At 50.7% G+C, this 23,576-nt stretch overlaps 1 protein-coding gene and 1 long non-coding RNA gene across 4 annotated transcripts in view; one reads left to right on the top strand and one right to left on the bottom strand.

Annotated features, from left to right (window-relative positions):
• The window catches only part of ZBTB7C (zinc finger and BTB domain containing 7C), a 311,453-nt gene extending 298,695 nt beyond the window's left edge, over positions 1-12,758 (top strand). For all 3 annotated transcript variants that reach the window (XM_084780977.1, XM_084780978.1, XM_084780976.1), the window contains 2 exons: positions 3,381-4,604; positions 10,457-12,758. In XM_084780977.1, coding sequence (XP_084637103.1) covers positions 3,397-4,604; positions 10,457-11,108 — 1,860 coding nt within the window. In that variant the 5' untranslated portion in view covers positions 3,381-3,396 and the 3' untranslated portion in view covers positions 11,109-12,758. The remainder of the gene's footprint in view (positions 1-3,380; positions 4,605-10,456) is intronic.
• A 6,729-nt stretch (positions 12,759-19,487) lies between these two features.
• On the bottom strand, positions 19,488-22,806 carry LOC311596999. Its single transcript, XR_014779051.1, has 3 exons — positions 22,688-22,806; positions 20,750-20,918; positions 19,488-20,630 (listed from the first exon to the last, which is right to left on the bottom strand). It is a non-coding gene; the product is annotated as an uncharacterized lncRNA (long non-coding RNA).
• Positions 22,807-23,576: the final 770 nt, after the last annotated feature.

Raw genomic sequence — 23,576 nt, 5'->3', positions numbered from 1 at the left:
CTGGTGGTCACCCTCTGAGGCTCAGGACCGTTACTTGTAGAATGACTTTATGGGAATTAGAACGGTTCCTCAATAAATTCATTCTGTGTGGACTTCTTGACACTGTCACATACATTTGCCATCTACTAGAAAACGTCAGGATGAAAGTCCCAGACCTACCATGTCTGTACAACAGACAGTGGTCCTCTATAAGATTTCTACTTCCACGTAACAAGCCACTCTGGAATGGCGTGGCTAACAGAGTGAATGCTTATGGCTTTACATCTTCTCTGGGTCACAGTGGTAGCTCTGGTTCTCTCAGGTGGGTGTATATAGACAAAATGTCACTTGGGCTGCCATAGAAGAAGGTCTGATGGGTGACTGGAAGGGGCCAATCTCAAGTTGGGTCACTTGCACGGTGGTTGAAACTCTGGTTGATGTCAGGAAGCCTCACTCCCTTACCACGAGGACCTTTTCACAGTGATACACGAGCATCCTCCCAACATGGCCTCCTTCTTCCTAGAGTGACCCAAGAAAGCAAAGCTGAAACAGCAATGTCTTTCATGACCTCTTTCAGAGGTCAACAGTCAGCACAAACATGCCCAAATCCTCTTGTAATACAACAGTACAGTGAAAACCCTACACAGCAGTAATTTCAGCACTGATGGGGACAGCCCTTACTACACGTGTCAGCAGAGTGCTGAGCTTTTCAGCAAGTACAGAGACAGCTAACTAAAGGACAAGGTCATCAAGGTTCTGAAGATAAAAGACTATAGAGGGACCCAGTGCATAATTTGAGGAATGGAGACGGGGGTGGGGTGGGGGTCACATGAGGGAGACATTGGAATGCATAGGATATACCTGGTACATTTATGACGTTCTGTGTTCTGCCAGGAACAAATCATGAGCAAATGCTTGAGGTATGAAAGTAGAGCTGGGCTTGGGGAGTGGAGAGGCAATGAGCTCTTTGGCGCACAGTGGAGAGAAGTGTGGTGGTAGACCATGCCTTAACCCCAGTACTTGGGAGGTGAAAATTAGAGAACTGAGGATTACAGGGTATTCTTTTTTTTTTTTTTAAGGTAGGCTTGGAAATCCTGATGAGACCTCATTTCCCATTCCTTCTCTCTCTGGTCCCTTTCACTGGCAGAGCTTTGCCAAAACTACTGGAAGGAGCCACTGGGAAGAGCTGGGGAGCTGCCTGGAGAGCTAGCAGGGGTCTTCCCAGGAGTGAGAAGCCCCTTCCCTAGACTATGAAAAAGATAGAAGTGTAGAAGGCCCATACTCCTGAAGCTATTCCAACCTGCCTGGAAGACAGCACCACTCACACCGCTACCCTAGGACTTTTCCTTCCCCTTCAAGTATCCCTAAGATCTCTGAAGGTGACAGCAGACACACTGACCATCCTTGGTTACCTTTACTATAGGACGTAGGAGCATGTGGTTAAACAGACCCAGGGAAGCCAAGCTGCGGGTGCAGATCTTAGCACCTCTCTCATCGGTGTGACTATCTCTGCATGCTCAGTGACACAGTTCTTAGGATGATGATCAGAGGAAAGATGTGTCCTCTGCTGAAAAGCCCATTATTAATCCCTAGCTAGGTGGTCCTGCCTTTTCCTCCCAGTCTCCTTGTGGTCTTGAATGCTTGAAGCAGGGAGCTGGGGCCCTGGAACAGATGTCTCGCTTCCCTTCGCTCACAGAAGGTCACATTGAACCTACTTCCACATGGTCAAACTTACACACAGCTCGGATCTGAGGTCTCCATTCTGCCCCAGGCCTCAGAGAGCTACCCTGAAGGCTCCATTCAAAGTGCCTACAAGTCCACCCTCCTGTATCAGGGTGGCCTTGAAAGATACACCTGTTATATAGCCACATAGAGTGTCCTAGGCAGTTTTCTATTTGCTTTTTATTCTATTATTTGATGTTTTTTTTAAATCAAGCCTTCTCTTTTGAGATAGTTTCACACATGCTTATCACAGAAAATACAGAGGAATCAACCTGTACACTCCACGTGGCTTCCCTTCATAATACATTTTCAAAACCATAGCATACTATTACATCCAGGATACTGATGTTGCTATGGACAAGATACTGAACACTTCCAGCATGCAAGACCCACCCTGACTTGTACTCCTTTATGGCCACAACCTTCACCCGTTTTCTGCTTCTATGAAGTGGCAATTTCCCGGGCGCTGTATAGGAAGCATGTGTGGAGGGATAGGTTCTGTTCCCTCATCATGACTCTCTAGGGATCCATCCACACTGCTCAGTGCACCAGGGTATCAGTGTTCCTCTTCATTGCTGAGTAGGGCTCCAACAAACTGATGCTCTATAGTATGCTCAGCCACCCACCTGATGAAGGGTGTCCATGTGGGTTCCAGGGCAGGACCGACATCAGTTTTCACTTCTCTGGGGTAAAAGTGCCACTGCTGGATCAGGTGGCCATTGGATTGCTAGCTCTTTAAAAAACACTTGCAGTGTTTTTGCAGAGAGGGTGGGGCATTCTACCTTCCCTAACAATGTGTAGTTCATTTTTTTTCCCTAGTCATATCTGCTTTTGGAGTTGTCTATTAGCCTATAGCTAAGCCAAATCACTGAACACGAACCAACTTTATAATAAAAATAGCATCTCATAGTTTGTTGAAGTGCTGTACCTAAGGGGGGGGGCGGTGAATGGATTGCTTCAGTACCATTTACACCACCATAAAGTCAAAAGTCCTATATGAGATCATTGTAAGTCGGGGACCATCCATATTGTCGAGAAACCTCAGATGCTGTCTCTTACAGGCTTTAAAGAGCTGTGAGATTATCCAGCTAGACAAGAGAAGTAATCTAAGGATATTTTCATCTTTACTGACCTTAAATGTCTGCTTACAGGAGAAACAGCTTACACATATATAGGATGCTAGGGATTTGTAAGGCTAAGAATTGGTGAACAGTGAAGCCTTGAGCAAGGTCAGAAGATAAACCATATGCCGCCGTGCCTCTATCCACTCACTGAAAATGGACCACAAAGTCGAGTAGAGGTTCCTGGTAGCTTGTGCAAAATATCAGACTGCTTCAGCTCCTGGGAATTTGTGAGCATCTCTTAGCAGAAGCACCAAGATCCTCCCCCGCTCCCCCCCCCACCCCACCCACACACACCAGAGCAGGATGCCATGCCTGAGTCCATACTGACATACTGATAAAGCAGAATTCTACAACTCCAGCCTACAAGAGGTCTAGGTGGATTTTCCTGAGCAGTTGGTGCTCTCTGCGTGGTAAGATGCTAACTCCAAGAGCTTTAAGGTACAGAGCGAAACCCCAGCCTGAACTGGGTTGTGACCTTTAGGTAAAGCTTAGCCCAGGACGTGAGTCCCCAAGCTGTGCTCATTAACTGGTCTCCCTTTCTGTGTGTCCCTGCAGGGCTCTGGCTGAGAACATGGCCAATGACATTGATGAACTTATTGGCATCCCTTTCCCTAACCACAGCAGCGAGGTGCTGTGCAGCCTGAACGAGCAGCGGCACGCGGGGCTGCTGTGCGACGTGCTGCTGGTGGTTCAGGAGCAGGAGTACCGCACGCACCGCTCGGTGCTGGCCGCCTGCAGCAAATACTTCAAGAAGCTCTTCACGGCCGGCAGCCTGGCCAGCCAGCCTTATGTCTATGAGATTGACTTTGTCCAGCCTGAGGCTCTGGCTGCCATCCTGGAGTTTGCGTACACCTCCACGCTCACCATCACCGCCTCCAATGTCAAGCACATCCTCAATGCTGCCAGGATGCTGGAGATCCAGTGTGTTGTGAACGTGTGCCTGGAGATCATGGAGCCTGGTGGCAATGGTGGTGAGGAGGAGGACAAGGAGGAGGAGGACGACGAAGATGACGATGACGATGAGGAGGAGGAAGAGGAAGAAGAGGAGGAGGAAGAGGAGGAGGAAGATGACACGGAGGACTTCGCTGACCAGGAAAACTTGCCTGACCCCCAAGATATCAACTGCCCCCAAAGCCCCTCCAAGACAGACCACCTCACAGAGAAGGCCTACTCAGACACACCCAGGGACTTCCCCGACTCCTTCCAGCCCGCCAGCCCTGGCCATCTGGGAGTGATCCGGGACTTCTCCATTGAATCTCTGCTGAGGGAGAACTTGTACCCCAAAGCCAACATCCCTGACAGGAGACCCTCCTTGTCACCATTTGCCCCAGAGTTCTTTCCACACCTCTGGCCAGGTGACTTCGGTGCCTTTGCCCAGCTGCCTGAGCAGCCCATGGACAACGGGCCACTGGATCTAGTCATCAAGAACCGCAAAATCAAGGAGGAGGAGAAAGAGGAGCTGGCCCCACCCCCGCCCCCTCCCTTCCCTAGCGACTTCTTCAAGGACATGTTCCCTGACCTGCCCGGTGGGCCACTGGGCCCCATCAAGGCGGAGAATGACTATGGTGCCTATCTCAACTTCCTGAGTGCCACCCACCTGGGGAGCCTCTTCCCACCCTGGCCGCTGGTGGAAGAGCGTAAGCTGAAGCCCAAGGCCTCTCAGCAGTGCCCCATCTGCCACAAGGTCATTATGGGAGCCGGGAAGCTGCCTCGGCACATGAGGACCCACACCGGGGAGAAGCCGTACATGTGCAGCATCTGCGAGGTCCGCTTCACCAGGTACATGGCTGTAGAAGCAAGCTGGTGGGGGACGGGAGGCCAGGGTGGGAGGCCATGGGGTCACAGCAGAGAGGACTATGGGGAGCAAGAGATGGAGGGGGATCACATAGATGGGGTGACAGTTTTGAATCATGCACCATGTCGACCTAGTGGCTGTGCCTTAACGGGAGAAAACAAGGCAAACCTTAGAGTGACAATCCTTCTGTGACAACAAAGTCTATGACTCGAGGCTTCAGAGACTCCCATAGGCCCTTTCCATCCTACTGACAGGATGGGCCTCTTATCACGTTCTCCTCATGTCTCCACATTGCCAGAAGGGTAACTTGAGATCTGAAGTCAGCACAGTAGAAAATGGTCATCTTTCGGGGACATTCAGCAGATGTGTGCTCTATACCTTCTTCGTGCCGTGGCTTTCATAATCAAAGCCCGTAGGTGGGGGGGGGGGGAGGATGTGGGGTCACAACTATCCATGATAGGTTTCAAAGGACTTTAAAAATCTGACCTGTTGGTACTATTAGTGTCCCTGGTGTGCAGTAGGTCTTCTCGGCGAGGTTCCGCAGTGGAAGAGTTCTGATGAGTGGCCTCCCATAATTTCAGTGTGTCTGATGTGGACAAAGCCTATTGGTACCTTTCTTGCAGCCCTGGCTTATTGAACTAAGTCCTTTCCCACTGCCACTGCGGGCTTCAAAGAACTTGCCTTAGCAGACCTATTTATTCTAATAGTTATCCTGGATTTTTTTTTTTTTTTTTGAGTAAGCACAAAGCATTGGCCTTGATAGATGGGGTGACGTTTTGAATCATGCACCATGTCAACCTAGTGGCTGTGCCTTTCCAGGAGAAAACAAGGTGGACCCTGTAGAGTGACAAGTCATGGGTGGCAGGAAACGCTGTTTGAAGTAGCTAAGGACCATGCGTGGAGATGGTCATGGCATTGCTGAAATGGCTCGACAGGCAATCTGTGACTGCTTTGAAGGACAAATACTGGGGGGTTTTCAAGCTACTTCTGGGACAGAAATCACAGGGGGAATCTGTCCTGGATACTTCCAGGGGGCTTCGAGGGATCATCTCACCCTGGCTTTGTGCCCTAAGTCTTGGCAGATGGCTACAGCACCCCTGACACGCTGGCTTCAGGGCGCTGTGCTCCTATTATCTCACAGGGCAGCTGGATCCCTAATTCCCAGATTCCGCTACCACCCCGCTGGTGTCCCTGAAATCCTGTTGACTTATACTATCCCCAGCTCCATGCCTCCCTCCTCCTGAATTCATCTGGCTTCTCAGAGCCAGCTGGCCTGAACACACCTGGGTAAGGTTTAGCTGAAGCGTGGAAGAACAGAGGAAAAAGCCAGAGTTCGAATGAAGGCTAACTTCAAGTGTGAGTCACTCAAGTCCAGCGCCAAGGGAAAGGCAATAAAGACCCGGACCAAACAGGGGTGCATCTGCGGACTCCCCAGCCCAGCCATGTTCTTCTGCCCTTCGGAGGATTCAGGGTACCCACATTGAGCTACTAGAAGCCCAGGTCCCCTTCTTCCTCGCTTCCTGCCTCTCCCTCTGATTTCCAGGGAGCTGGCCTTCTTCATATTCTGAGCAGGTCTAGGCCAGTCTCCAGGCCCTGCCTTTCCCTAGGCAAAGTCTTAAACTTGTTCAGTCCCCTGCAAACGGTCTTTTAGTCCTCTAGACACTAAAGCATTCTCCAGGGGAGATCTCTGGCCTCAGAAAACAATGCTGTTTTGTATAGAAAAATAAAATTCCAGGATGTTTCCTCCCAACAAATTCCTGAAGGCCACTCCATGTGGCCTCTGTGCATACAGTTCCCTCCCCCACCCCCATCCCTAGGTCAGCTCAGCCCCAGAGAGTCTGTGACTATCAGGCTCCACCCTGCCTGCCCGAGGTTACTCCTCCTCCTCCTCTAGATGACTGCCATCTGGGCTCTAGGCCTGTCTGTAGCAACTCCATCCCAGCCCCCATCTCACCTCCCCTCTCTTGGTTCCCACTCCCATGACCCTTCAGAACAAGATCAGACCAGCTTTAGGAGCTGTTCTTCAAGGTCAGGGGCAGGAGCTGCAGAGGGACTCTGCTGGAATCCAGCCTCCCATGAGGGACTTTGTTCTCACCGTGGACTAAGGCTGGCCCTGCTGACCTCTGCCATCACATTCTTCAGAGCCACTGGCCCTTTACTTGCTGCCCTCCCCAGGGCTACCCTGAAAGAATCCTCTCCTACCCAGCCAAAAGCTAGCCATCCGAAGCCCCGGCCTTGACCTGCCAGGTTGAGATTTTCCTATGATCCTCTCTGTAACCAGTTCCCCTCACACCCTCTTTTCATGAGGATACACGTTGGGGCTGAGCTCCTTGGTCACCATTTATTTTATACACACACACAAGCTCTTCAGCTAGGTGGCTATCTACAGACCTAGAATTCCCAGACTCCTTTGCAAGCTAAGGCACTCTGTGCTAATGGAACCCAAAAAGGCTGAGAGGCTCTGAGCTCAGTGCTTCCTCTCCACAGCTGAGCTCCTGGGTCCACAGGGCCTGGCAGAACTTAGGCCTCTGGCTTACCTCAGCCCTTGGCCATGGGTGTAAGAATGGCTTGCCCTTCTCCATAACAGGCTCTGAGTTGTCTAGACACCACTTTCTAAAATGGCCACTCTTCACGGGACACCCTCTTGACTCCTATAGGACTGCCCATGGTGGAGTTCTCCAAGAAGGGCCCTGGCCACCCCCAAGTCCTGTCGGCTGCTTTCATTCTATGGGTCTCCAAGAGGAGGGACGCCCCACGTCCTGCTATTGCCTCGTCCCTACAGCTCTCGGTTTCAGCTAGTCCCACCCATTGTCTCTTCCTGTTATCAGAGTCTGGAGGCCAAAGGGCAGGACTGCAGGGCTCTGGAGAGGGGACACCTCAGATGAGCCCTGAAATAGAGGGAAGATACGAGGCTCATCTGACTTGGTGTCACCTGATCTCAGCCTGCATCTGACCTCTGAGCACTTAGCTTCCCCAATGACAACCATTGGGGACAACCCCAATGACAACCATTGCTACCAGGGACCCAAGGCAGCCTCAAGTCCCCTCCTTTCCCTCCTGCATACTTGGTCACAGGCCAGAAAGCCCTGCCCTGTGCCACTCCAGCCCTTTGGCCAGGAACCCTCGAGAGCAGGGTGTTCTGGTGTTCCTCTTGAGTCACTCAGGGTGGCCATGACCTCCTCATCCACATGGCAGGCAGCAAGACACGGAGGTGAGGAGCTGCTTCCCGGGGAGGACAAGCCACCCAGGCAAAGGTAAGGCAGCACTGGCTGCCTCCAGTTTCTGTAGAATCCTTCACAAATAATTTGAACTTTATCCAGCAAGTGTCAGCTGGATGCTAAACCCCTTCTCCAATGCATCAACAAGGCCTGGCCCAGGCAGGTGCTCCTTGAGGTGGCTTCCAGTTCCCAGAATCCATTCAAGTAGAAGAGGCAAGGGAGCTGGGAGCTGCTTGTCTCTGCCCTCAATGCCTGGAGAGATTGGTCCTTAATGGCTCCAGAGACCAGGATGGATAGATTGACCACTGTGAACTCACAGCCATTCTGCTGATCTGTGTGTGGTCTGTCCCTTATCGTGTGTCCCTTCCCTCACCCACGTGAATTTGTGTGTCCTCAAACTTGACTTTCCTGCCTCCTGTGTCCCGGAGCTCCTACCATTATAGAAGAGTTCTGTGTACACACATGGAGGTCCTTGCCTGGAAACCCATGGACCTTCTAAACAGGTGTCCTCCCTTGCTGGCAGATGGAGGCCCTGGCAGGGCCACAGATGTGCAGATGAGAGTCTTGTTCCCCACAGTGGGAGACATACAAATAGGCATGAGACCACCGGCCCAGAAGAGCAGCTGACTCTTGTTTGGTTTGGGGCTTGGGTTTAGATTTGGGTTCCCCCCACCCCCTCCCAAGTGCTGAGAATTGAACCCAGGACCTTGGACATGCTGGGCATTGCTTTCTGTTGTCATTTCCTCTTTGTTCCTCAGATGACATGCCTTGCAAAGTATGTTCAGGTCACAAGTGCCTCAAATCTTGTTTACTTAGGAGAGACCCACTAGCCAGGTGCCTCCTGTGTCCTCTTCATGGTAAACATTCAGTCACTTAGGTTGTGGCTGCCCCTGGGCATATGCTGCTGGGGGCTGAGAAACCACAGCAGGGGACTCTACAGGCCAGAGTACCTGAATGCTTTAGAAGGAAGGAAAGTCTGGTGGGAGGGAACTTAAGAGGACTACACCCCTTTCCTCCTCTGCCTCCCCTGCTGGTCCCACTCCCCACCTGCCAGGCTCTCAGTAAGCCCCAGAGAGCATAGAAGGGAGAACACGAACACGCACGGATGGACGGACAGACAGACAGACAGACACACACACACACACAGACAGACACACACACACACACAGACAGACACACACACACACACAGACAGACACACACACACACACAGACAGACACACACAGACACACAGACAGACACACACACACACAGACACACAGACAGACACACACACACACAGACACACACACACACACACACACACACACACACACACACACACACACACACACACACACACACACACACACACACACACACACACACACACACACACACACACACACACACACACACACACACACACACACACACACACACACACACACACACACACACACACACACACACCCTACTTGACAGTGCCCACGAGGACTATCTTCTTTCTTCTTGCATCTACCAAGGAAAACTATTTCCGAATGAGATCCCATGCGACCTCTAGTGGCCAGAAGACACCCTGCTGTGCAGGGTTATGTTGAGGGTGGTTTAAATCTGGACATTTTAGGGAGGGTGCTTGGACTCCACATCTGCTCTGACCTCAAAGCCCAACCTGGAATTACAGCAGAGAAACCACTCAAGCCCCACCTGCAAGGAAGTAGTGGAGACGGTGCACAGGGCTCCTGGCCTCTAGGCGCTTGAGGAAAGCGGTAGAGTGACCTGGGAGAACACGCCCCGCAGCCGTGCTCCTTACACTGGCGTCCTGGATGCTCATTCTTTAAACAACAAAGCCAGAAGATCTGCTTTTCTTTCAAGACCACCAGGGGGGCCTTGAACTCCTGCCCCTAAAGCAGACCCCAAATCTCTAGCTTCTGCTCTGCCTGGAGAGTTTGCCTAACTTGCCTAAGGTCACCCAGCAAGTGGGTGGTAGGTCTGCCACGGAGCCCGGGTCTGCCGTGGAGCCCCGCCCCCCCCCCCACGCCTTGCCTCTAACCTCAGAGCTCTGCCCCAGATCTGACTGCATTCTTACTGCACTTGGCTCTTTCATAAGTAAGAGTGGAGGGAGCCACAGGAGACCCACTCTCAGCAAGGTGTGCCAGACTTCTGGACTCTCCAGATGAGTTCTGGCTGAGGATAGCAGCTAGTGTGGGGCTGGAGGTTTAGGATGAGCCTAGATGCAAGAACAGAGATTAAAGAGCATCCTGAGCCGGGTGGTGGCAGCACACGCCTTTAATCCCCGCACTCAGGAGGCACGGGGCTGAGACCCCGATGCTGGCCGCTCTCTCCAGAAGACTTTCTTCTAAAATTTGAGGTGGGCCCCTAATAATAAACAGAGCGCTCTCGCTCTGAACCTGTGTGTAAAAGGAGCTGTGGGGTTTCTTCAGGGACACTGTTTCCTCTTGCTTTAATCCGGAGGTGAGGCAGACATTTGGGCAGAAGTTGAAGGTTAGTCTCAGGATGCACCCGACTCCTGGCTTGGCACCATGGATACAGGAAGCTAGTTCTGCAGTAGGAAACAGTGTGCAGAGTGGGCACCTGCATCCCGCACAGGGACTAAATCCCGGCTTCTGTGTTGCAGGCAGGATAAACTGAAGATCCACATGCGGAAACACACCGGGGAGCGGCCCTACCTGTGCATTCACTGCAACGCCAAGTTTGTGCACAACTACGACCTCAAGAACCACATGCGCATCCACACGGGCGTACGGCCCTACCAGTGCGAGTTCTGCTACAAGAGCTTCACGCGCTCCGACCACCTGCACCGCCACATCAAGCGGCAAAGTTGCCGGATGGCGCGACCCCGGCGCGGCCGCAAGCCTGCCGCCTGGAGGGCTGCCAGCCTGCTCTTTGGGCCCGGTGGCCCCACACCCGACAAGGCGGCCTTCGTGATGCCTCCCACGCTGGGCGATGTGGGTGGGCACCTGGGTGGCGCGGCTGTGTGCCTCCCGGGCCCCAGCCCTAATAAGCACTTCCTGGCGGCACCCAAGGGTGCCCTGAGCCTACAAGAGCTGGAGCAGCAGTTCGAGGAGACGCAAATGAAGCTGTTCGGACGAGCGCAGCTCGAGGCCGAGAGGAACGCGGGTGGCCTCCTGGCCCTGGCGCTGGCTGAGAACGTGGCCGCCACGCGTCCCTACTTCCCGCTGCCCGACCCCTGGGCAGCCGGCTTGGCTGGCCTCCCTGGGATCACTGGCCTCAACCATGTGGCCTCCATGTCTGAAGCCAATAACTAGGCTGGCCCTGGTCTACCCCAGTCCCAAACCCTGTCTTAAGTCCCTCTAAGGCCTGCCCTGCCCCACCCAGTGGATCTGAACTTTCTAGTTTGCAAACACAAAGGGAAAATGAGAAAATACGTTTTAGCTGAGATGCTATTTTCCTGGCCTTCAAGGGCAGCAGCTCCCTTTTGCTGGTGTCTGAGCTGGACACCTCTTCCTAAGGGTTGGGAGCCGTCCCCCCCCCCCCCATTCTCCCTGGCTGTTTCTGATTCACGTAGAAATACACAGGGTGCCATGTCATAGAAAGCTCCACGCTGGTGCCAGGAGCACTCTGCCAGAGGGCTGGCCAGGAGCGACAGCATGAGAACTGTGTCCTGGACAGGCACCTGGACAGGTTGAGCCATACTGTGGGGGAGTCCCAACACTACTTTCGGAGTCAAGTTCCAGCTCAGAGGTCCCAGATCCAACTGAGCAATGCAAACTGGCCATGGGGAAAAAAACGATCCCTACAGGGCAGACAGGAGCTGGCATGGAATGAGCCCATTTTATATTGGCCTGACCTGTGACCCTAGGCAGGCCAACCCTCTGTGCCTAAGAGTCACCCTGCTGTGAAAGGGGGTGGTAACTTTTATTCCCCTCCCCCCCTCCATCCATATTCGTACCTATACCTACCAAGAGTCCTTTGGAGGGCAGATGTTTGGCACCTCCAGAGTCACTGGACAGACGGTCTGTCTAATGGGACGTTGTTTTCTCGCCTCCACGCGGACATCAACATGTTGCCTCGCCGAGACGTGTAGCAGAACTAGACAGATAATAAAGTGAAAGAGGTGGGCTGAGCTTCATGGCTTTCACTGCCCATAGGCAGCTTCAGGAACCCCAAATTCTGCCCCCACTTTCTAGAAGGCCACTGTCAAATCTGGACACCCCTGGAGACAAACAGCCAGCATTGCCTCACCCCCACGTGCCCTCTGGAGTTGTCTCCTTGAGCTAACACTCAAGGGATGGGGACCAGCTTCTAACAGCTGCCACCTGCCCATCTCCCCCCATCCCTGCAAGTGTCACAGCCCAGAGAACATCTAGTTGCTTCATGAGTGTGTGTGAGCTCTGGCTCCCCCTTTTCCATATTTGACTAAAGGGCGCCGGTGCGAGGAGGCGGAATCCTTTGGGTTGCGATGGGCTCTATGTGGCAGGTCACATGGTTCTAGGTTGGTAGTAGCAAGACACCTTTGTTGGCCCATGCTTTCTCGAGTTTGCATTGATTTCTTGAGATCCCAGGGAAGAGAATCCACCTGCTTGGAAAGTCTAGGCCTGGAGCCCCCAGAGCCCTAAGTTGTTGGTCCATGAGACTCATGTTGATTTCCTTGGCTTTTTCCTGTACAAACGCAAAGGCCAGAGAAGACAGTAGACTCTGTCCCTCCTGAATCTCTCAAGAGGGAACCCCACTTGCCAGTGTCCCATGCTCGTCTGTCACCTGCTGGGGCAGCTGCCCCTTAGCTCCCTGAGTGCAGTTCAGACTTGTTTCTGGACCCATCAGCCACTAAGTGACTGACTCTGCAGCTGAACCAGACTCAGAACCAACAGAGGGACCCAGGGGAAGGCAATGCTGTCAGGCCTCTGTTTTTATTTTGTAAAGGTAATGACTTCTTATAAACTCACTTTTTCAGATGACCGCTTAAGTTCTTTTTGTCGTTTTTTTGTTTGTTTGTTTTTTTTGTTTTTTTTTTTCCTGGGCTGCAGTTTGGAGTTGTACATTGTAAAATATCCAAAGATGTTGAGTGCTGTATGATGACGCACTTGAAAAAAGCGGGTTATGGGGGGAGGGGCGCTGGGGGGTTGTTTTTTGTTTTTGTTTTGTTTTGTTTCTGTTTCTGACTTTCCTGTCTGTGGGAGAACTTTGGAAATTTTTCTATTTTTAACTTTTTATGTGATGCCTCTATGTAAAATGACACACAACAAAGTTTGCCTTAGTGACTCAAGGGACAATCTTCCATAACTTTGGTCGCACGCCGCATCCTGCCCAGAAATGCTCAGTTAATTTTCTGGCCTATTTATTAAACAGTATTAACTGACTCGATGAAGTGATATTGAGAGTGGCACTTCTGTGCGATATGAGTGCCGCGACAGGCCGTCTACGTAAGTCTCTTGCTTACAGCTTAGACCAACTGGGCATGACAATTTGGATGTCAAAGACACCTTTACAAAACACGGATCTTTGACCTTTTTTTTTTTTCTTCCTCCTATTGATTTTGCCTACACATATGTCTGTGTGCTGTGTGCGTGCCCGGTGCCCAAGGAGGCCAGAGAAGGGCACTAGATCCCCTGAAACTAGAGTTAAAAATGGTTATGAGCTGCCATGTGGGTGTTCAGAATCAAACCTGGGTCCTCTGAGCCAACTGCTTGTGGCTCCGTCACCAGAGAGACTGAGCACAAGGTGTGTGTGCACACGAGCATCTACAGATGCAGCCTGTGGTGTGTGACGGGACTGTCCCAAGGATGCTGACTGTGGCGGTACATCTGGTCCTACCAGTTCCCTGGCCTCCAGCCAGCCTTGCCGCTGTTCTCCCACCCACTCCCCCGGCTCCCAGTTCCTCCTTTCACACAACCCTCTTCCAGCCAGAGACTCTGGATCCTGCTGGAGAGAAGCAAATATACTTGTCATTGAATGAAGCCTCCCATTGTTCGGACCACAGACCCAGAGCTCAGATTCTTGCAGGAAAATTGCAGAGCTGCATTGTGGACAACCGAGGGTTAACCTCACAGTCCCTTCTCCACTTTCCATCCCCTTGTGGATGCCTTAAGCTCTTTATAGGCAGCAGTCCTCTGTACAGGGCAAAAAGAATCTGGTCTGGGCTTTGAACCCTGTCTCCTCTGAGCTGTGCAATTTTGAGCGTAATCAGTTTTACCATTCTGGTTCTCACCTTCAGAACTCTTGTGATAAGACACATTCTCAAATTCTCTACCAGAATACTCCACAGCAGAGGACTAGCTTCCTGACAGAAGACAGAAAGCTAAGGAACTAGCCTGACACACCCTTCCTCCTGTCAGGGCAGAGAGCCTCTCAAGTCCCCTGGTATCATTTTACAATTTACACCTCTACACTCTGTTACATGTGTGCCTTTGCTATCTTAGCATAAAAACAACATGCAGACTCTTTGCCAGGCAAATGGCTTACTTCTTCACAGAGTTTCCTAGGGACATCAAAATGGCCTCGGCTACCCTGCCGTGCTGGGATGTCAGTTCACAGCTGAGGGTGGGAGCAAAGGTTACATGTCCCCAGGAATCCAGGCATTCTGGGATTGTTCAGTCCACTTCTTGGAGTCATTGTCTACTAGGATATAACTCATGAGGGCGAAGGAGTAAGGATTGGGGCCCAGTGAATGGAAACCTCTTACTGCCCCTAACTCCTTCCTCCCGGAAGTAAAATCTAGCCTGACTGCGTAGGAATTCCACGGAGCCCCACCGGGCTCAGGCTGCCCCTTCAGGCCTGACAGTACCAGAGAGTTGGCCACCACAGGCCTACAGAGAGGGAAGAGAGCAGGATGAAGCCGCCTCTGAGGACGAGCCAAGGAGCGCTCACCTTCAACTGGAGAAGAAAGTTTAGAGGAGGCACCCAAATAGGCCTTGGGGCTATGATGAATGGGGGAAGGGGGTTAGCCAAGAGTTTGGCCAGCTTCGAGCCAATAAGAAAGAGTTGTTTTAATAGAACTTAACTTACTAACATCCTGAGTGTTAGTAATGGAGGAGGCCACTTATCAGGGATGCTGGGGTGGAGCGTCCAGCAGGAAGTGCATCAGCTTCCGTTTGGTCCCTTCCATCTGGTTTATGAACCCTAAGATCACATCCGCCTATGATGCTGGAAAGACAACTGCCAGAGGGAATGGTATAGGAGAAAAGAAACACAGGGACAATTTCACAAAGCTGCTGTGACATCCCTCTGCTCTGCTGGTGTCCTGCAGCAAGTTGGGGCTGGAGAAAAGTGAGGGGCAAGGTAATGGCCCAGTTGCCAGGGCGTCATCTATTCCTCCCGTAGCGGCCAAGTGCTTCCGGGGGAGGGGGGGTTGACGATTATTCTGGGAGTTGGTAGAATTGGGGCTATGTAGAGATCACAACAGCTGGGTGGGAGACTTTGCTGCCACGCGTCCCTTGGCCAGGAGCGCGGCTGGAGACTCTGAGGACCTTTAGCGCCTGTTATTCTGGGACAGTTCTGCAGTGAAGTTTGGAAATCAGTGATACCCCACTCCCAAATCCCGCGCTCTCCTCCCTTCTGCTCCAGGCCCCTCCTTGCTGAGATTGCTCCCACGACGTTCCTGAAGAGACGAAAGCTGAAGTGCGGCCGCCAGTGTGGCTCACGGGCTCCACCTGCCGGCCCTTGCCGGCACTGCTCATGCTCACACACATGAAGAAAACTAAGTTTCGGCCTTTCTAGGGCTCAGAGGCTACTGAAGACCAATCAACACCCCAATTTCCACACAAGAATAGAAGGGCTCCCTGAGCAAACCATGTTCCTTTTCCTCCTGTCTACACCTTGCGGAAGAGGCTTCCAGGAGCTAGAGTTCTCACTGACCTAAACCCTGACTAAAGGCAGAACATCAAAAACATCTAAAATTCAACCACACAAAACCTGACAACTGAACATTTTAGCAGCAGCCAGTCCTGCACCAAACCCAAGCCCCTGTGCTCATACACACACATACACACACACACACACACACACACACACACAGAGAGAGAGAGAGAGAGAGAGAGAGAGAGAGAGGTTCTGGCTCATCAAATGTCTAAGCTAGATTTCTATTGCTGTGATAAAGACCATGACCAAAGGCAAGTTGGGGAGGAAGAGATTTACTTCACCCTGTCCTTTCAGGACACGGTGTGAACTGAGAGGAGTCAGGGCAGGAACTGAAGCTGAAAGCATACAGAAACACCACTTACTGGCTTACTCCCAGTGGCTTAGCTCACCCTGCATTTTACAGAACTAGGACCACCTGGCCTAGGATGGCCCCGCCCACAGTGAGCCGGGCCCTCCCACACCCATCACTCATCAAGAAAATGGACCATGGGCTTGCCTACAGGCCAGTCCTATGAAGGCATTGTCTCAATTCAGATCTGCTCTTCCCAGATGTGTTTAGGATTCTGTCCATTTGACAAAAACCAACTAGCACAGTGGAGAAGCCACCCCAGACTGATGTCATCCTCCTTGTAACAATGGGGGGGGGGGTTGCTAAGTGCACAAGGGAAATGAACGCAGCCATTTTCCCCCCTCAGGTCACCCCGCTGGGCTACTCATTCCTGACCTTTGTACCTCCCCCTCTTCGGCCATGACCTCTGACCCAGAAGACAAAATCGAAAGGACAAGCCAATGAACTTCCGGAATGAGGAAGGAAGGCCAATTGAGTCAGATTCATGTTTGTCCAAAAGTTATCAAATGAAGCATGAAATGACTGTCCAGGTACCCTGGGTGTCTCATGCCACCTCAGAGAACTCACCTGGTCATCTGGTCCCTAGCTCTTGAGGCAAGAAAGAAGTGCTCGCTCCATTTCTTACTTGGAATTCCTGGCCAAATGTGTGTATATACATACATACACACACACACACACACACACACACACACACACACACACACATAAAACATTCATTAGAGGAAATTAAATTAAAGCTCCAGCAGGATTTCCAGCCTGAGGGTCAGGCTGACAGGGCTGCCTCACCTGGACAGATCTGCATATGAGTTACATACCACACATGTATGTTGTAACTGTAGCAGAGGGCAGTGGAATGTCTTTCTTGAAAGAGCACGCACTCAGTCTCCAAGTGGACTCTGGCAGCACAACCCCACACCACACTGTCAGCAGGCTCCAAGGGGGGCGTGATGGTTGTCCCTGCATGGCACAGACCCAGGAGCTCTGAGGGGAATTCTGCCCCGAGGCCCACTGCGTACCTACCACTCCTCTCTAGAAGCAGACTCCACAATCCACAGCTCCTGGTTCCCTGCTCTGGACAGTCGAGGCTGGGACATCTTAGGGGAGAGGTGCCAGGCCCCACACAGGTCTGCGGGAGGCTGAGTATTTGGCTTCTATCTTGGAGGATGGTTCACACCATGAGTTCCCCAAACATCAGCCTTGTCAATGCTGAGTGGCCACAAAATAATGTCATTGCCCCAATGCAGTTTCTGACTCACAAGATTGTTAGTCACTGACCAATGGCCAGAATCAGGAAGGCCTCGTGATGAGCTTTGATAGAGACAAGAGTGGTCCTGGGTTACCCACTCCCTGACTACTGAGCCCGCTCTACAGAAGTCAGAGGCCACTGGGAGTGGGCCCACTGCTGTCTCTCTCCTGGCACCTCAGCCCTCTGCAGGTCTTGACAAATGTTCACCACAGCCCCACCCACCTCACTCAACACTACCTCAGCTGCAAGCTCTGGGTAGCAAGGTGGGGATGGTTCATACCTCACTGTTCCTCAACAGACACACAGCTGAGGGGGGGCTTTCCTGTCACATCAGACCCTTCCCTTTGGGGTGAAGAAGCCTTTGAGGCCTCCATGTCCAACTGCCTCTTTTGTCAATACTGGCTTTCCTAACTCAGTGGGCCTGAAGAACTGTGTGTTCTAATTTAAATGCCATTTATCTTCCATTCCCACAACAGTCCTCACCCTGAATCCACACTGTGAGCTGGAAAAGTACGTTCCTATTTCCTAGCGTCTGGGGTGTCCTGAACACGTGGGCCCTGGGAGGTTAGAAGGGGTGAGAGGGCATGCAGGTCTTAGCAAATATGTCAAGCAGGACCTGAGAGGAGGCTCTCTCCATCGCACGCAGCCCATGCTTTGTTCTGCAGCAGCTGGCCGACTGACCACTACCAGAGTCCTCTGCTCACCTGCTTGTCTCCTTCTTAAGAACGACAGCCACCTGGAGGGTTCTGTGGGGTCCTCATGGGAACACATGGAATCCAGCCATTCAGCCACCTAGTAGTCCCTGGATCAGAGCAGACTTCTTTCCACCCATCAATAGTATTTAAAATAATAAAACCTATTATTGGTTTCCCTGTCTTTCAGGCTGATTTTCTTTTACCCTTAAAATGGGAAAGGAAGGAGGGGGAGAGAGGAAAAGAAAAGAGGGGTTCACTTCTAGGCCCTTTGCCTGTGTCCTGCTTCCCCAGATAGCCTGTGCCAAGAGACAGCCGGTGTGTGCAGGGGGTGGGGTGCACAAGGCTGTGGAACAGGGGTTCATGTGCAAGACTGCTCACAGTATCTGGCAGAATCAGGGCTGACAGTGGCCAAGGGCTGGGGCCGCAAGTAAGCTCTCCTCACCCCCGCATCTGTCCTGGAACTTGGAGGATGCTGAGGGTTTGAACCAGAGCCTGGTTTCTGCATCTTTATGACAATCTGCTTGCCTGCATGGGAAAACAGCACAGCTCCATAACTGCCTGTTGGTGTGACTAACACATTTAAATATTTTCATCCAGGCCTGATGTCACCACCTAGGACATTGAGGCAGGAAGATCAAGAGTTCAAGACCAGCCTGGGCTACCTAGCAAGTTCACTAGGTGGACTTCTTTGGTCTTCTTTCCCAGGTCCTGTGAGTGCTCAGGATTGGGACCAATCCATGGTGACCACAGGAGTGCTAGGAAAGCTGGGGATTATGGGAGTCTGGCTGGAGCTGTGGGCATTTGTATTCTTGCTCCAGGGGGAATGTACTGAAGGAGCTGGGGCCAGCCAGAGGTCATTTTCCCTCACCCCTGACCTGCACCAATACTGCACTGACCCACTCTTCTCCAGCTCTACATTTCTAGAAGATTCCATAGTTTCCCAGACCATGTTCAACTATAAAGAAGCCTTGTTCTCAGTTATCTTAATAGTCTGACCGGATAAAATATTAAAGCCTGTCTCCTCCGCCCCCCGGGTATCACTCCTCACAATCCTTCACACAGTAGGCTGGGGGAGGGGGAGGACTGTGGCAACAGGCTTTGTACCCAGTCCTCCCACCTGCAACAGTCACTGTTCCCAGCTTCTCAAGGGATCAGCACAGGGGTGCAGAAAGTCGAGGCAGCATGCCCAGGTGGCAGACGCCCAAATGCTGACGTTTTCTCTCCCCACTGGGACCTCCAGTCCTGCACTATCCCCTCTGGCTGAGTCTCGTCACACCTCCAGTGTCTACAAACAAGCCAGAGTCCTTGTGGAAATGACATGAGTGGATAAATCTCTCTACCTTATCCCCTGGCCTGAAAGCAGAACGTGGCTGGTGAGGATCCCCACCTGAGCGAGTGCTGGTGTTTTCAGGGAACAGGTGACAGGAATAGGCCCTATAGAGAAGCTTCTACAGGTTCCATGGGGTGACCATTTGAAAATCAGGATGTTCTGAACTTTAAAGTCCTTTTCCCTGGGGCAAGGCAAAATGTAATTAAAGCCTCCAGTTTTTTTCTTTATTTGGACATCAAAGATTATCTGATCTTTGTAGTGAGACATACATGACAGGGAGTCCCACACAGCACTGCACGTGGGGTCTGGAAACCTGCTGGGTCCACTGTCTCTCCTCCATAACTCCCATCAGTCAAGGCTCTTAGGTACAAGCAAAGCAGACTAATGAGAAGAAGATAGGGGACATATTTCCAGGTGTCATAGCATATACCTCTAAAGCACCAAGGAAGCTGAGGCAGGAGAATAGCTATATAGAGGGACACTGACTAAGAGAGAACAGAGGACTTATTTAAAGACCACTGAAGCTAGGCAGAATAGCAAGACTGCACAGGGCTCAGAAAATGGGTGGTGACCAAAAGAAACAGTGCGTCCCCAGGACCGGCCAACGTCAGGGTGCAGCAGTGTGTGAGTAGCAGGCAGGGGTGCTGGCACTGGCAGCAGCAGCTCAGCCATAACTACTGTCCAACCCATGCAGCACTCTCTCCAGAGTCCCCTGGAGGCATTAAAATGGCCAAGGCTGCATGTATGTGTCCCAAATACAGCGGTCATGGGACTGGACAGAGATGTTCCTGGTCCTCTTAGCTTCTGCCTCATGTTTGTAGGTGTCTTTACATAGACCTGTGCTGCAGGCAGGACAGCCGAAAGGGAACAGACATTGACCATAGTCACCATATACTCTGCTACTGTCATCTTCACAAGGAAGATGCCATGATGGCAGTGGAAACCAGGGACAGGGTCTAACCATTGGTACGGACTCTTGTTTTTCAAAGCCCTACAGACATTCCAGAATAGAGCTCTGGGAGCCTGTACAAGATAGTCAGAGGGGAAGGGAACTGGGCTGAGTAGGCCGGAACAGAGACCCAGTGTGTCTTCTCAGGACTGACAGGCCCCACAAGCAGCATTCTTAGCAACAACAGAAATGTTCCCACACCCCACACATACTCCCTTGCTCAAAGCACAGGCCCCTGTAGCAGTTCACACCAAAGAGGCTTCTTTCCGGGTATTTTGAAGTCGACCCAGGCCAGAGTCCAGAGGCTGTCAGGCTCTCAGACTGGGCCCTCAGAACACCTGGAAGGTGGGGACACTGCATCTCCGGGTGCAGGCTGGATCTCTCCAGGCCATCCTGCAGTGGGCCTGGAAAGGGAAGGTCGGGCAAAAGGTGTGGTCTACGTGAAAAGTACAAGAGACAGAGGCAAAGAATAGCAAGAGGATCCAGTCCCTCGCAAGAGAAGGGAAACTAAAGTCATTCTTACTTTGGTCTGGCAAGAGTCTGCTTTTTAGCCTCCAGGATGCCTAAGACTCTGAAGATCACAGAGAATCCACCCATGTCTGGCTCCAGCCTCTGATCCACTTCTATCACTTAACTGGAGGATCATCTTCAAGTGAGGGCTAAGGCACCTCAGACCAAATGTCCAAGAAAACCTAGAAAAAAATATTTTTAAAATCTGTTTAAGGCATCACAAATCAATTAGAATAGAAAGAGTTTGTGGTGCATAATTCAAAAAGAAAGGCAAACAGAATGGTGAGTAATTTGCCAATTCACTAAGAGATGGAGCAGAGCTTCCCATGGGCTCCAGAGGCGAGGAGCACGTAACTGAGTTAGACGCTGAAAGTAAAATCAGTAGCTATGTGAAGGGAAGTGTTAATTTGTTTTATGTTGTAAATTTTAAATATATGCAGTAAAATGTGTTTTTAAAATAATAAAAAGAAAAATAAAAAAGAAATAAACACACAGCATACAAATTTGTAAATGACTAGAAACAGACTTTGGAGTAATAATGATCAATTAATACATTCCTGGAATTAAGTGAGGTAGAGAATGTGGGCAGAAATATGGCTGCTTTAAAGAAAGAGTCAATGTGCAATCTGTAATGTAGGAATTAAGAATTTGGTGGATGGGTTTAGCAATAGAGTCAGCTTAAAGAATATTAATAAGCTAGAAAACACAGAAGAAAATGTACAACTAAAAGGCAGAATCCAAGGAATAAAACACATACAAAAGATCAGAAAAGACAAAGTTATGTGCTGAGGAGCTGGAGGTTTAGAGCACTCTGCAGTCTGGCTCACAACTGCCTCAATTTTCAGTTTTGTAGGAGCCCTGTTCAGGTTTCCAAGGGCTCCTGCATGCACATAGTACATATAAACTTATGCGCGCACACACACACACACACACACACACACACACACACACACACACACAAATAATGTTGAAGTACATGCTGAAAAGACGTCACGTGTATGTAACTTATACCTCCACACGAGAGGAAACAGGAGGTGAGAAGGAAGGACCCCTGAGAGCCGACCAGAATCGAATAAGGGTGTGAGAAATTCTGAGTAACTAGGAGAAATGAGCACAAACACACACAGGTGGGTGGGTGCAGCTGTACTGCTGACAGCCAAACATCAAGTCTTTAAAACACCCAGAGGGAGAAAAGAAGCGACCATGACACAGACAAGAATTGAGTAGTCCGCCAACAGCCCACTAATGTCTTTATCATGCTGTATTGCCCGTCAACCAACTTAGGTTTGGGATACTTTTGTTTGTGTTTACATTTTTTGGGAAAGTGCCCCGCTAAATAGCTCAGACTGACCTAGAATTTTCACTCCTCTGACCCCAGCCTTCCCAGTTCAAAACTGCAGGCATGTACCCCACACTGCCTGCTCCAACTTAAGACTTTTACAGTCAGTAAGATCTCATCCAAAAGTGCAGTTGAGATAAAGTCATCTCAGACATCAAAAAGAGAGAAAAGTCGTCACTAGGAGAGCCACGATCTGAGTTAGAAGTGCTGGGGAAACAGGGAAATCCCAGAAAAGGAGGCCGCACACCGAGGGAAATGCTAATTAATGTCGCCTGTGTAAAACAGTCATGTTTAAGGCCTTTGAGTGGGATTTGAAATGTGAATTAAGATATTCAACAATAAAGCACAAGTCCAAGGAGAATAAACTGAATGAAAGCACTGTGCATGAAGCGCGTGGCCTGGGAATGTTAAAAGTATCCATTAGACTAGACTGCAGAAGCTTGTGTCTTTCTCTAAGAAAACTGTAGGCTTCGGCCTTATTCCAAACCTACACTATTTGGGGTTTTTTAATGCTTACAACTCCGCCCCCCCCCTCCGCCCGCTGCCGCCCGTTCTAACTCACCTACCCTAGACAGGAGAGAAAAGAGGTTAATGGGAACAGGAGAAGTAGACCTTTTTTGGACTCAGTTCCTGGGAGCCATTCCCCTGGCATAGTTGGCAGGATTTCAGCAGACCAGCAATTTGGCCAAAGCTGCTCCTGGAACTTGGAACAGCAGCCGGAACCCGGAACAGCGGCCGGAACCCAGAGCCCGGAAGTCTTTCTAGGAGCATCTCGAAGTGGAGCAATGAACAGCCAATCACTACCAAGACCCAAAAGCCCCACCTCCTGTCCTGGGCTCACATATATATCCCCTCTCAGAGTCTGTACTAAGATGTGTTTCAGCTGGCAAAAACCAAGCCCCTCATACAAGGTGGTTCATCTTTTAGTGAATAAACATCACCTGATATCTCACAAGTCTGTTCCCCATCCCACACTTGGGATCAAAACAAAAACATGATTATATCCACTACAGAAAACCAATACAGATTTTTGAAGTAACCAATTTTTGAAGTGACCAATAGAGAAGTCAGAATAAGTATGCAGGCACATGTACATGCAGACACACACACACACACACACACACACACACACAAAGACAGCAATAGACAATGGAGAATTTGTAACTCAAATAAGGTCATTTATAAAAAAAAAAAAGTTAAAGTTAAGATTTGTGTATATTTAAGTCAGCATTAAGCACCTAGGGTCTCTTCCATACCAGTTAGTTAAGCAGGGAATTGGTTAAAATGCAGTATGTCAGTTATGAGCAACAGGAGGGCCTGCTCTAGCAGAGCTCAAGGCTACTGAGTTTCACACATTTAGTCATCGCACTGTTGTGTAAATATAGACAAGGAGACCATTGAAACAGAACAGCAGCATTTGAAACAGATAAATTTGTGCAGTTGGCAAATTGAGGTGGTCTACAGGAAAGCGGGAGCATGGGCTTTTCACCGTGTGGCTCTG

The sequence above is a fragment of the Acomys minous genome, assembly GCF_964271855.1.
Source record: "Acomys minous genome assembly, chromosome: 4".
Taxonomy (NCBI): Eukaryota; Metazoa; Chordata; class Mammalia; order Rodentia; family Muridae; genus Acomys; species Acomys minous.
Note: the sequence above shows the minus strand (reverse complement) of the source record. Positions and strands in the feature narration are given on the sequence as shown.